We start from the raw sequence: 12,398 nt of genomic DNA, 5'->3' as shown, positions 1-12,398 counted from the left end.
GACGCCCTCTCAGAACAAAGTCTGGTACAACGGCGCTTGTGGGTTGGATCGTAGGTCGTTTATATCCGTATCGGCCACTTCTGTACTTCCCAAGCAAAGGGGGAAATACCAAGGCCGATTGGATGCTAGTGCTGCTCACGCAATCATGGCCATGACTTTGCAATGTCTCCGGCAATGCGGGGTGTGTTGGCGGTTTCGCAGGTATATAAGTTTCCATAACCTGCGTGTCAACTCTAGTATGCACTGGTATATGTAGTATTATCTGCTTAGAAAGCGTAAACATTTTCAACATGGCCCCTTCTGCTACCGTAACTTTGACCGAGACAGAGCAGGCGCCTCTACCGGTCCGGTCTTTGAAAACAAACTTTGGAGCCTACAAGGAGCTCGGATCGAGTCGACTCGATGAAGAGGCTGAGCGTATTGGAAGGGAAGATTTTGAGGCCGCAAAGGTAGAACTGAGTGTCTAAATCGACTTGAATTCCGTCTGACTTATCATAGTACCCCAACTATCTCCCAACCTGGAACACTGAGCAGAAATATCCTCCTCTCGAGCCATTTGAGCATTATGAACATGGCAAGGACGCAGACACATCATACCCTGAGTTGTTACCTAAGGATGCAGCCGTTGTAGATCTGACACCATCAATTGGATCTGAAGTCAAAGGCGTCCAGCTAAGCAAATTGAGTAATGCTGGAAGAGACCAGCTTGCACGATACGTGGCAGAAAGAAAGGTAGTCGCATTCCGGGGGCAGGACCTGGCAGATCTGGAAATCTCGGAAGCTCTTAAGTTCGGCGAGTACTTTGGTCGCCACCACATTCATCCGACTTCAGGCTCTCCCGAAGGACACCCGGAGGTCCACCTTGTACACCGTGGCGCCGGCGATGACGGTGCTGAGAAGTTCTTCCAGTCGCGGACAAGCTCCGTTGCATGGCACTCTGACGTGTCCTACGAGCAGCAGCCTCCAGGCACTACCTTCCTATACGTTCTTAACAAGCCAGAAACTGGTGGCGATACTCTCTTCGCCGATTGTGTCGAAGCGTATGAGAGACTGAGTCCTCTATTCAAAGAGCGTCTACACGGCTTGAAAGCAACTCATTCTGGTATCGAGCAAGTCAATGCTTCTATGGCCCGAGATGGCATCAAACGCCGCGAGCCTGTCGTCAATGAGCACCCAATAGTGCGTACACACCCTGCCACTGGACAAAAAGCTCTCTATATAAACCCCCAGTGTGAGTACAACCCCCATTACCTAGCCAACAGCTGCTGATCTCGGGACATAGTTACGAGAGACATTGTCGGTATGAAGAAGGAAGAATCTGATGCTATTTTGAAATTCTTGTACGACCACATCGCCTATGGCGCTGACTTCCATGCACGAGTGAAGTGGGAGGAAGGAACTGTCGTCGTTTGGGACAACCGGGTGACTCAACATTCAGCCCTGGTGGATTGGAAGAATAAGCAACGCAGACACCTAGCCAGAATCACTCCACAAGCGGAGAGGCCATTTGAAACACCTTATAAGGCTTAGTCAGGTCATAGGAATCCGGGAATAAAATCTTGAATTGGCCTTGACCGATTCTCGTTGTTGTTTTTGGGCGTAACTCTTTTCTGTTGTGCGCGACTTTTGGCACGCTTTTGAAACCCAAACAAAGCCTCGTCTGAATCATCGTCTGAAGATTGCACTGCTGTTTTGACCTGTTGCATCACCAGTGATGATGGTCGTGCATTTGTTGCAGTTGAAGGTGTCTGTCGAGTCGTTTCGGCTGGCTCTGGTGCTTTGTACGCCTTGGAATGCGCAGTGGGTCGAGAGGAGTTCGTTATTGCATGTTTCCTGAAGGGTATAGGTGAACTGCGCTGTCCAGGACCATCCAAATCCTCATCATCACTTTCGAGGTGTGTTGACTTCTGAATGTTTCGCGCCATGGTGTTGTGAGATGTACGTTGGTGCGTTGGAGATGATCCCAAATGGGAAGATCGCATAGAGCTTTGATGCGCCAATCGGCCCTTCGAAGCGCTTTTTGCATCTCCGTATACGAAGTGGTCTAGCCGTGGGATCTTCTTCCGAGGACTCTCCATCAGGCCAAAAAGTGTAGTAGGGTTGGTACCGGCGGCGTCGTCACCATCAACCACACCAGCGAAGCCATTCAAAACAGTCTTTTGTCGCTGAAGTCGGGATACACGCTGCTGCTTTTTCTTGACCAGGTCTGTCATCCTGCCTACGACAGGACGAGATATGTTCCTGATAGTTGCTGCATTCTGCAACTTGGCTTCTTCCTGCAGTCTTTGATACTCTGCAGCATGCAGGTGAGCAGTGAACTTGGTAGCGGTAAGATAGAATTCGTCCTCAACCATGCGATAAACATCGTCTCCATCAAGGCCCTCCACCATGAAGCTATCATTAGATCAATTAAGGCGTCGTGATTCACCAACTATTGACCTACCTTTCCTCTAGAGGTTCCAGCGGTTTGGAATCCAATCTACAGCGTTCTAAGTATTGTGAACAACATGTACTTGCTCATAAGGAAGTAATACTAGCATACTCAAAAGTGATCCTTGGACCTTTGGCTCAGAGGCGCGGGGTGATGCAGAGTCCTTACTCCCTGCATCAGAGTTCATAATCTCGGCATTCGCACGCTTCCTGACTGTGGGCGTTGCACTGTCGCGGGCAGGGGGCATGCGTGAGGTTTTGGCGCTGGTGCCATCTCTCCACGGTAATTTGCGTGTCATGGTGGGCACAATGTTGTACGAAGCCGAGTTGTTGATATTCTAAGAAGGCACATTGCTTGACCGATGCAGAAAATAGATAAAGGAAATGATGAAATTAAGGCAAGTACGTGGAATGGTGATGAAGAGGCAATAAAATATATGCACTCTTAGGCGTTGAGTCGCGTCTCTTTTGTCATAGTACTGCCCCAAATCTGAAGCATGAAGAGTTGGCACAACACCGAAACGCTGAGGTCAGGTGCTGCCGGGTGTAGGGCGCCAGGTTCCGCTGTAGTTTTACCTCTCCACTGTCAGGGACTATACTAAGGTCACGCCATTTGGCCATTCCTTCATTTCTGTGCGACAAGCATTTCCCGAGAATATACGAAGTTTTCGTAGTCTTGTAGTTTATCATTGGTTACACTGTGTTCCTTTAGAATTCTTCGGGGAACCCACTTTGCTTGTAATAGGCTTTTGGCCATTCGCCGAAAAAGCGAGAATATAAATACCCCAAGGGCATAATGACCAGCTCGTGGAGAGATACCTGTCCAGCGCTGACCGCATCACTCGCACTACAGATGGCGGACCATCTGGACAGGCAGATATTCCCGAACGTCTCTATACCGTACTGGGTGCGATAGAATGCATCGCCCATCCTTTCGGAACCGCGCCGGCCAGATAAGCAGCAATCATGACCGAATACCCGCAATGTGGACCTCGCTAAACGGGAATAACGTCGAGTCTTGCACCAGATCTTTACGAACTGCTGTAAAGGACGTCCGATGTCGTTTCCGCTACAGGGCACGCCATGAGCGAGATAGGGCGCTTTATTATCGGTGTGGCTTGCAATGATTTTATCCTCTTCCTTTGCTCGATTTACCATTTTGCGCCATTGCGATTTATGTGCTGATGAGTGAGTACCAGAAATCAATCACAATCTCTGACCATGGAGGCAACTCTCCGAAAGAATTAGAGACTGCAGTGGAACAACTTCCCAGCTCGGCTTCGATACCAGATCTGCCTCATCGGGCCTCCGATGAGCACCTGTCTTCTGACGATTCCCAGAATGGTGACAATGTCGAGCAAGGACCAGAGCTGGAGGCGCAGCTCTCCAGAGTCTCGAGCGGTCCACCTTATAGCGTCTTCAGTCGGAAGATGATATGGTGGATCATAGCAATGAACTGCATCTCGGCGTTCATATCACCGATAACCGCCAACATCTACTTCCCAGCTATACCAGCTATAGCCGATGACCTCGGCGTCTCTACGGCGGCGATCAATCTGTCACTCACAACATATATGATCTTCCAGGGACTGTCGCCAACTTTCGTTGGTGATTTCGGCGATGCAGCGGGCAGGCGGCCAGCTTTTATCATTGCCTTCATCATATATCTAGGCGCTAATATCGGCCTGGCTTTGCAACGCAACTATGCAGCGCTTCTGATTCTCAGATGTTTGCAGAGTGCTGGGAGCAGCGGTACTATCGCATTAGTCTTTGGCGTTGTTGCCGATATCTCAACAAGCGCCGAGCGTGGAAAGTTTATGGGAATAGTCGGTGCAGGGCTGACGATTGGACCATCCATAGGACCAACCATTGGTGGTCTTCTCACACAGTACCTTGGTTGGCCATCTGTCTTTTGGTTTTGTACTGTTGTGACTATCGTCTTTATAGTCCCATACGTGCTCACTGTTCCGGAGACTGGACGGAAAGTTGTAGGAAACGGCTCAATTAAGCCCCAGGTTTGGAATATGACTTTGCTGGATTATATCAGATTCCGGCGGCTCCCCCGAGATCCGTCCGTGGTTCGTCCAAAACAGAAGATCCCCATTCCCAACCCACTCAACACGCTCAGGGTGCTCGGGCACAAGGATATGGCAATGGTGCTCTTCTACAATGGCATGCTCTACATCGGGTTTATGTTGATCACGTCGACACTATCGACGCAGTTTGCCGATATTTATCACTACAACGAACTGGTCCTCGGCTTGTGCTATCTTCCTATTGGCTTCGCAACTATGGCGGCTTCCATCTGCCAAGGCTTCATCCTGGACTGGAACTATCGACGGACGGCAAAGAAACTCGGGTTCAAGATTGACAAGAAGCGTGGGGACAACCTCAAGGATTTTCCTATAGAGAGGGTCAGGATCCAGGTCATTGCCCCATGCATCTTCCTTGGCTGTGCCGTTTACATCGGTTATGCCTGGGCCCTACAAGCTCGTGTGCACGTTGCGGTTCCTCTTGTGCTGTCATTTTTCATCGGACTATTTGTTACGGGCAGTTTCCAGGTGATTAACACTTTGATCGTTGACTTGTATCCCGAAGCACCGGCTACGGCCACGGCTGCCAACAATCTTGTGAGGTGTCTTTTTGGCGCGGTGGCCACTGCTGTTATTGAGGATATGATCAAGGGCATGGGAAGAGGATGGGCGTTGACCTTGATCGCATTGGTCTTCACGGTGCCGTCGCCAATCTTGTGGGTCGTTCAAAAGCATGGTCCAACATGGAGAGAACAGCGAAGAGTGCAGATGTTGAAGCAGAAGGAGAAGCAGGAGGAGGCTAAAGAGAAGGAGAGTTCGGAGGCTGGGACAGGCAATGCGGCCATGATTGAGCCGTCACCACATCCTAGCACCAAGGAATAAGCCGTAGAGTGCGTAGGCATTCATTTGCTGGCAGATCTTGATTGGGGTCGGTACGTACTACGTGGTACGTAGCCAAGGTAGATTTGACTACAGTCACAATCACTGTCTACATTACAGACTCGTATGTATGGACATTTTCAACTGTAAAACTGTACTGGGACTTGCTGCATATGTGATCGGGCCTCTCCGAAAAGGGTAAGGCGCTGGCCGGGGAATTTGGCGGGCGAAAAGAACGTCAGAACAGCTTGCAGTCCTAGTTCCAGTGCCAGGACACTTGGCGGCTTCGAGTCGACGTAAACGTAAACCGTAAACATAAAATGTAAACGTCACAACGTGTACCCAGTACTTCACAACACTATTATTAACCCGCCAGTACCAGAAGAACCTCCGTCATTCAACAATGCGCCCGTAGCCGTTGATCATCTCAATGTCGACATGACCGACCTCACGCCTCTCTTCGACAATCTCCTGTCCTCCCACTCTGCACCGCCAACCACGAAACACACCTTCAGCGTCGATAGCCTCGACGAATTCTTGCAAGAAGCCTACACCATCAACAATGCAATCCGCACGCTGCACACGGATCTTCTGCGTATCCGGCAGTCCTACCTCTCGACCGCCCAGCCTCGCCGCACCTTGATTAACAGACAGAATGGCGAGAGACCACTCACCGACCGCGACCGCGAGGAGATCGATGCCAACTCCAAGACGCTGCTCAGAGACCTCAATGCGAAAATCAGGCAGCTCGCCGACGCAGAGCAGGTGCGCCGGGAGACGGAAGTACAGCTTCTCAAGAAGAAATTTGCAAAGGGCCTGAGCGCGTTAGGCTCCTGGGCTTCGGGTGGTGCAAATGGTGGGCTGGGTGGGAAGAGCCTCGAATATCGTCACGCCGAAGAGGCGGCGAACAGCGTCAACACGCACCGAGAGAGCGTGCTGTGGACGCTCAGGCAGCGACTACAAGAATGTGTCAAGACGCAACAGGACATGATGGAGGTCAGGCTCAACAGGGAGCTGGAGAAACAGAGGAGCGTGTTGGCGAGGGCCGGCGTGGGCGAGGGAATGGGCATGGGCGCCATGCCCGGCATCAGTGCGAGGGAGCCGAGCAGTCCAGTTTCGAAAAGGAGGTCTAGCCATGCAGCATGGCAAGGCGACGAGCAGCCAGCACACAACCCGCAGGAAGACCTTTCTGCCGAGCAGATTCAGATGTTCGAGCGGGAGAACAACGACATGCTACAGCATTACGAGAGTGTGCTTGGGCAAGTAAGGTAAACATTGCCCCAACACACTTTTTGGTTTGGGACCACAGAATCACAGCTAACATGGTTGCCACAGAACGGCAGAAAAGTCGCTGGTCGAGATATCAGAATTACAAACTCAGCTGGTCAACAACCTGGCCACGCAGTCGGCACATATAGACCAGCTCGTAGCGGATTCCGAAAACATCACAGAAGATGTCGGTGGTGGAAACAAGCAACTCAAACAAGCCTCGCAGAAAACCCGGCCCGCCAAATACACATTCTATGCGACTTGTGGCATATGCACGTTGCTTGTAGCGTGGGACTTATTGATATAGCTGACAAATAAAGAAAACAATATATCCAATTATCAAAAGGCAAATTACACTAGTTGCTAGGTCTGTCATGTGAGAAATAAAGCCGTTGAACTCTGGCTGTGGCTGGTGGTTTTGATGGCTAGCTGTCACATGCTGATTGTGAAGAAGAAGAAAAGGTGCCTACCGCCAACCACTGGAAGGTGGTGCTCCATGATGATAAAGGAATGGAAAGCAAGGTACCAGCAGGACTTGGACTAGTTAGTCCAAGGGTAGTCTAAGGTTAGACTCGATAGGGAACTTAGCAGTTATCACGATCAAGGCTTGCATCCAAAGGCTCGGTCTAAAGAATCAGAGTTATGGAGGACATCGGTTGAAGAGCGCGAGTTTCTCGGTACAAATGCCGAGCACAGTTCATTTGGTCATGGCAACCTCGGTCTAGGTTAGTGAGATATGATACTTTATCAGGCGGGTGACGTGCCCATGGGGGGGGGGGGGGGGTTCCACCATGAATGAAGCTGGGGGAGGTGACATTAAAAAGCCCGTACTTCCCCTGAATGAGCTTCCATCGACGGGGTGTAAGTCCGATTTCTCCATTCTCTATTTTGATATGCAAACCATCACGTCAGATTATCCAGAATTAGACGATCAAACATCTTGCTAGTCGGGTTTGGCTTTCCGTTGTCGGACTGCAGCTGCGACGGCTACTGTAACCCAGAGAGGAGAGAAGACGAGAGCTTGGCTGAACAGCTCCGACTTTGCGACAAATCCTCAAATCCCACGGGGGTGCACGAGTCATCCTCGATCACTGTGGTGTGGGTTACTGCCCGGAGGCCCGGACGAGTGCCAGCCTTGCCATTTCCAGTCAGCTCGGGGACCTTGCAGCGAGATCAGTCGGCCATTACCCCGCCACGAAGGCTGGAAACAGTGCCCAGCTCCCCCCTGCTCGAGCGGTTGTTATAGCCTGCGTCGTGCGACAAGGCTTGGAAGCCCCCCCCCCCCCCCCCGAAACGGTCCCCTCCACCCCCCCGGCTGCCCCCTTGCTTCCCCGCCGTTGGAGCGCTTGAAGCGTCCAGCTCAAAGAGCCTAACCCAGAGCCTGGAGCGCAGGGTCAAAGGTCAGCCAGTGCCCGTTTATAGCACTAAGCGCACCACTATCCATTACTTGTTGCAGGGCAGTGGTAGCACCCTGCATCAGCCCACCTGCCCGCTTCGGCGAATCGTATCAGTTGTGAATCATATCACTCGGACGGAGGGACCTGGAGCTCTTGCTCTCCTCAACATCATGACCAACTCAAAAAGCTTCGACCCTTCATACCACGCAGATTCAGTTCGCAGAGTCACGGGCCTAGTCAAACAAATGTCGCCGCCTTCAGCAACAAGTTTCACCGCCGAGGTCGTTCCTCAGGCCCCCGAGGATGCTCTGTTCGGGCTCGTGAGGGCTTGCAGAGCCGACAAGGACCCGAACAAGGTGGACTTGGTAAGTCGAGTTTTGTCCTCCTTGCGTCGAGTTGCGACGACTGTCCTGTATGTGCTAACCAAATTGCCTCTCTCCAGAGTATTGGTGCTTACCGCGACGACAATGCGAAGCCCTGGGTATTACCCGTGGTGAAGAAGGTAATTTGTCACTCTACATCTGATTCCTCCGCTCCTGCTCTGCTCTGCTCTGCTTCACACCACGCTACACTTTGCTCACTTCTCCCCCACATGTGGCCTCCACGGAAAACATACACTTTCGAATCATGTTTACCTGGGCGGGTCGTCACCCACATGTCTTCCTTTTACCACTCCGACTCCGACCCCGGCTGTGCTGTGCTGACCAGTTCACCTGCAATCCAATAGGCAGAGCAGATCCTTTTCAATAACCCCGAACTGGACCACGAATACGCCCCCATCGCCGGTCTCCCGTTCTTCACCAGCAAGGCCGCCGAGCTTATCCTTGGAGGTGAAAGCTCGCCAGCGATCAAGGAGAAGCGAGTCGCATCCTTCCAGACCATCTCGGGCACTGGCGCCGTACATCTCGGGGCCCTCTTCCTCGCCAGGTTCTACCCTGGCACCAAGAAGGTATACATCTCGAACCCGACCTGGGCCAACCACAACCAGATCTTCAGCAATGTAGGCTTGCCCATCGAAACATATCCCTATTTCTCCAAGGAGACCAAGGGCCTTGACTTCAAGGGCATGAAGGACGCCATCTATGGCGCTCCCGATCGATCCATCATCCTGCTACACGCCTGCGCCCACAATCCTACCGGTGTAGATCCGACACTCGACCAATGGAAGGAGATCGCTGATGTCATCCGCGCCAAGAGTCACATTCCTTTCTTCGACACCGCATACCAAGGCTTTGCTACCGGCGACCTGTTGAAGGACAATGCTGCAGTACGCTACTTTGTAGAGCAAGGCTTCGAGCTGCTCGTCGCTCAATCCTTTGCCAAGAACTTTGGTCTCTATGGCGAGAGAGCAGGCTGCTTCCACGTCGTTACCGGGCCCAGTCCCAATGCTGAGGAGACCATCGAACGTGTCGCCTCGCAGCTTGCCATCCTTCAGAGGTCCGAGATCTCAAATCCCCCGCTATATGGTGCCCGCATTGCTGGCACTGTCCTCAACGACCCCAAGCTGTTTGCTGAGTGGGAGGACAACCTACGTACCATGTCTGGCCGCATCATTGATATGCGCAAGGCACTGAAGTCGAAGCTTGAGGAGCTCGGCACACCCGGCACCTGGAATCACATTACAGACCAGATTGGCATGTTCACCTTTACCGGCTTGACTGAGGCCCAGGTCCTCAAGATTAGAGAGAAGTGGCATGTCTATATGACCAAGAACGGCCGTATCAGTATGGCTGGTTTGAACAAGGGTAATGTCGAGTACTTTGCCAAGGCTCTTGACGACGTTGTACGCCAGGTGTAATGAGCAATTGACCGTTTGTCGCGTCTTTCCGGCGCGCTTGTTCGTCCCATGATTGCGGATAGAGTGTGTTATTATATGAGCGAAGGTATGGTTTAGGAAGGCCGGATGAATAAACTTTTCCACCCAGAGTTAAGCTTGTAGATGAGCCAATAACAATAATGATATATATCCACGTCGAGTATGTGCGATTCGTCTTGAACAATAGTCGCATCTCTGTCAGAATAGCGTTCGTATGCAGTAACATTAGGAAGCAGTTGAATCTATCCAATCATTATGGGCGAAGGAGCAATCTCAGTTCCCCACTTTCATGAGTCCTTCTTTCAGTCTGATTGTGTTGATGCCTATGCTGAGTTGCTGATCTTTGATACTACCAAATGTAATCTACCAAACCTGCAAGCTACGACCAAGTCCCTGACATGCATCGCGCTTCTTTGAAAGCTCATACTATAAAAACGTCTACATTGCCAAAAGCAACAAACCAGCTGTTGACGTCCATTACACAGAAATCACACGGACGTATAAGCCTTACCAGGAATTTACTCCATAACTCATATTAAATATGGCATCTTCCACTAGTTCAAGCAATACTCCCCTATTACCACACCTGCATATCCTGTGCATGGATTCGGCTGCGGAACAAGCCTGGGAAGCTGCAGTCAAGCAGTATAAACTTAACTCATCTCCCCATCTGAAGTACACAATTCACGACTGCGCCTTATCCCAGGTGTCTTCAGAGCTGCGCTTCGACGCCGTCGTCTCGCCAGCAAACTCGTACGCAATCCTAGACGGCGGGTTCGACGACGCCATCTCCCGCGCCTTCTCGCCAAGGGACGACTACGCAGCCCTCACGCGCCACGCGCAGGCCCAACTCTACACGACCCACCGCGGCTACCTGCCGCCCGGCCAGTGCCAGATCGTCCACCTCCCCGGCGAGTGGCGCGAGGCCGCCCGCCTGCGCTACCACGACGGCTCGGGCTGGGGCGCCCGCTACCTGCTCCTGCTCCCCACCATGCGCGTGCCGGGCCGCTGCGACTGGAACAAGGAGCTCGTCTACGAGTGCGTCTGGTCCCTGCTGAACCGGGTTGAGAGGCACAACGACTCGGTCGCCGAGGGCAGGGGCGGAGAGGGCGGCGAGGAGCCCGGCCGGGCGTCCGCGATCGCGAGCCTGCTCATGACCCCGCTGGGCACCGGCACCGGGCGTGTGAGCTACGAGAGGTGGGCGAGGCAGGCTGTGCTGGCTATCAAGCACTGGGTCGACAGTGTCGAGGATCCTGAGAGGTTCATGGAGCGGGACTGGGCCGACCTGGCGAGGGTGCACGCTGAGTTGCAGCTGACGCATAATATATGAGGGGAGGTCGACTGGACCACGGTTTGAGGTTGTGTAAAATCACCAGACGGAGGCGCCGTTGGTGTGATTTACGACTCTGGCTCCGTGGTTGGATGAAACTTGGCTCGAAGCCAGGGTATAAAGCAATTCACATCTGAAGCACTCAGGATCATGCGGACAGGTCGAAGCTCTGGTTCATATTAGGTTAGTGCATTGTTTGATATTCTCGTCCCGTACCTTCGGCAGAGCCATGCCCGACATGTAGATAATTGAATTTGGAACAACATTATTCTTTGGCCACTATTCCATGAACCCATAGAGCTCGTATTTGGAATCTATCATTGTTCAAACCTCCAATCACATTACTGGATATATACTACTCGGTATAGCGCAATAATATCAAGTAACGCTACTTGTCTGTTTAAATATAGCTAATTAGCATACTTAGTTCTGCTTTTTGTCAAGAGGCTGCTTACTATATGCAAGATCTTTGATAGAAGACCCTATATTTCTGGGGTACTGGTTCTTATACATGTATCACCATGCAAACGCTCACTTGACAACGGAATCTCAGACAGCGTTTCAACGTTGCGGCGGCTACTAATACTGCGTGAAATATACATATGCGACATTAATTAATTGCCTGATATGAATCTTTGAGGTTGTGGCCGTATTTCAAACAGAGAGCTCGACTTGGATAGGGACATTTCCTCTGCAGAAATAGACCCCCTATATGTCAATATCTTATCTCCGAAATCAACGGGTTGCTAGATACGTCCAGAAATGTATCCTTGCGAGCCAAGCACATGTCCTCTGAAGTATCGCATGATGACCAGGTTTTGCAAGAGTACGTCCTCAAAAGCGAAACGGCTGGACCAAGTCTCCACACAATGATGGCTAATCACCGAGCTTTCGCAGTATATTCAATTCAAAACCTTAGACGTCTGTTGCTGGGCCTGAAAAATGAATGTGCCTTGTCCGCACAACAGCATTCACATGGTTGTCGCCGTACTTCAAGACGCTGGTTGACGGAAGCTTCAAAGACGCAAGATCCGGTCAGTCATTTGAGAAGATGTCGATTGCAAGTCATTTGAGTACTTATGCAATTTTTCCTACGCTGGCGCATACATCATACAAAACTCGTCTGCAGAGCAATCCAAAATTGTTAAGCTGATCCAGCCGAGCGGGCTGGACTGTGCCAACTGCTTCAGCTGCTGGTCATAACAAGACTCCCTCGGTATTTCGTTACAGCGTCCCAAGCTCGA

The 12,398-nt window shown here is 51.5% G+C and overlaps 6 protein-coding genes across 6 annotated transcripts; 5 read left to right on the top strand and 1 right to left on the bottom strand.

Annotated features, from left to right (window-relative positions):
• Positions 1-290: 290 nt before the first annotated feature.
• On the top strand, positions 291-1,530 carry BKA67DRAFT_510742 (TfdA family taurine catabolism dioxygenase TauD; the record flags this gene model as incomplete). The annotated part of the gene is made up of 3 exons (XM_046097351.1): positions 291-449; positions 499-1,231; positions 1,283-1,530. The coding sequence occupies 3 exons, from the start codon at positions 291-293 to the stop codon at positions 1,528-1,530; spliced, it is 1,140 nt and encodes a 379-aa protein (XP_045965083.1).
• A 5-nt stretch (positions 1,531-1,535) lies between these two features.
• On the bottom strand, positions 1,536-2,729 carry BKA67DRAFT_654102 (uncharacterized protein; the record flags this gene model as incomplete). The annotated part of the gene is made up of 3 exons (XM_046106496.1): positions 1,536-2,394; positions 2,444-2,489; positions 2,543-2,729. The coding sequence occupies 3 exons, from the start codon at positions 2,727-2,729 to the stop codon at positions 1,536-1,538; spliced, it is 1,092 nt and encodes a 363-aa protein (XP_045965082.1).
• A 63-nt stretch (positions 2,730-2,792) lies between these two features.
• On the top strand, positions 2,793-5,345 carry BKA67DRAFT_590150 (chloramphenicol resistance protein; the record flags this gene model as incomplete). The annotated part of the gene is made up of 2 exons (XM_046104558.1): positions 2,793-2,832; positions 3,688-5,345. The coding sequence occupies 2 exons, from the start codon at positions 2,793-2,795 to the stop codon at positions 5,343-5,345; spliced, it is 1,698 nt and encodes a 565-aa protein (XP_045965081.1).
• A 126-nt stretch (positions 5,346-5,471) lies between these two features.
• On the top strand, positions 5,472-7,124 carry BKA67DRAFT_641975 (uncharacterized protein). The gene is made up of 3 exons (XM_046105789.1): positions 5,472-5,664; positions 5,725-6,610; positions 6,678-7,124. The coding sequence occupies exons 2-3, from the start codon at positions 5,781-5,783 to the stop codon at positions 6,916-6,918; spliced, it is 1,071 nt and encodes a 356-aa protein (XP_045965080.1). The 5' UTR covers positions 5,472-5,664; positions 5,725-5,780; the 3' UTR covers positions 6,919-7,124.
• Positions 7,125-7,899: 775 nt separating this feature from the next.
• Positions 7,900-10,103, top strand: BKA67DRAFT_549664 (putative aspartate aminotransferase). The gene is made up of 3 exons (XM_046101604.1): positions 7,900-8,373; positions 8,451-8,510; positions 8,736-10,103. Exons 1-3 carry the CDS (start codon positions 8,179-8,181, stop codon positions 9,804-9,806), a joined length of 1,326 nt encoding a protein of 441 aa, XP_045965079.1. The 5' UTR covers positions 7,900-8,178; the 3' UTR covers positions 9,807-10,103.
• BKA67DRAFT_598908 (uncharacterized protein) lies at positions 10,085-11,602 on the top strand. The gene has a single exon (XM_046105315.1). The coding sequence runs from the start codon at positions 10,366-10,368 to the stop codon at positions 11,152-11,154; it is 789 nt and encodes a 262-aa protein (XP_045965078.1). The 5' UTR covers positions 10,085-10,365; the 3' UTR covers positions 11,155-11,602.
• The last annotated feature ends 796 nt before the right edge of the window (positions 11,603-12,398 follow it).

The sequence above is a fragment of the Truncatella angustata genome, assembly GCF_020726525.1.
Source record: "Truncatella angustata strain MPI-SDFR-AT-0073 chromosome Unknown BKA67scaffold_1, whole genome shotgun sequence".
In the NCBI taxonomy this organism is placed as follows: domain Eukaryota; kingdom Fungi; phylum Ascomycota; class Sordariomycetes; order Amphisphaeriales; family Sporocadaceae; genus Truncatella; species Truncatella angustata.
Note: the sequence above shows the minus strand (reverse complement) of the source record. Positions and strands in the feature narration are given on the sequence as shown.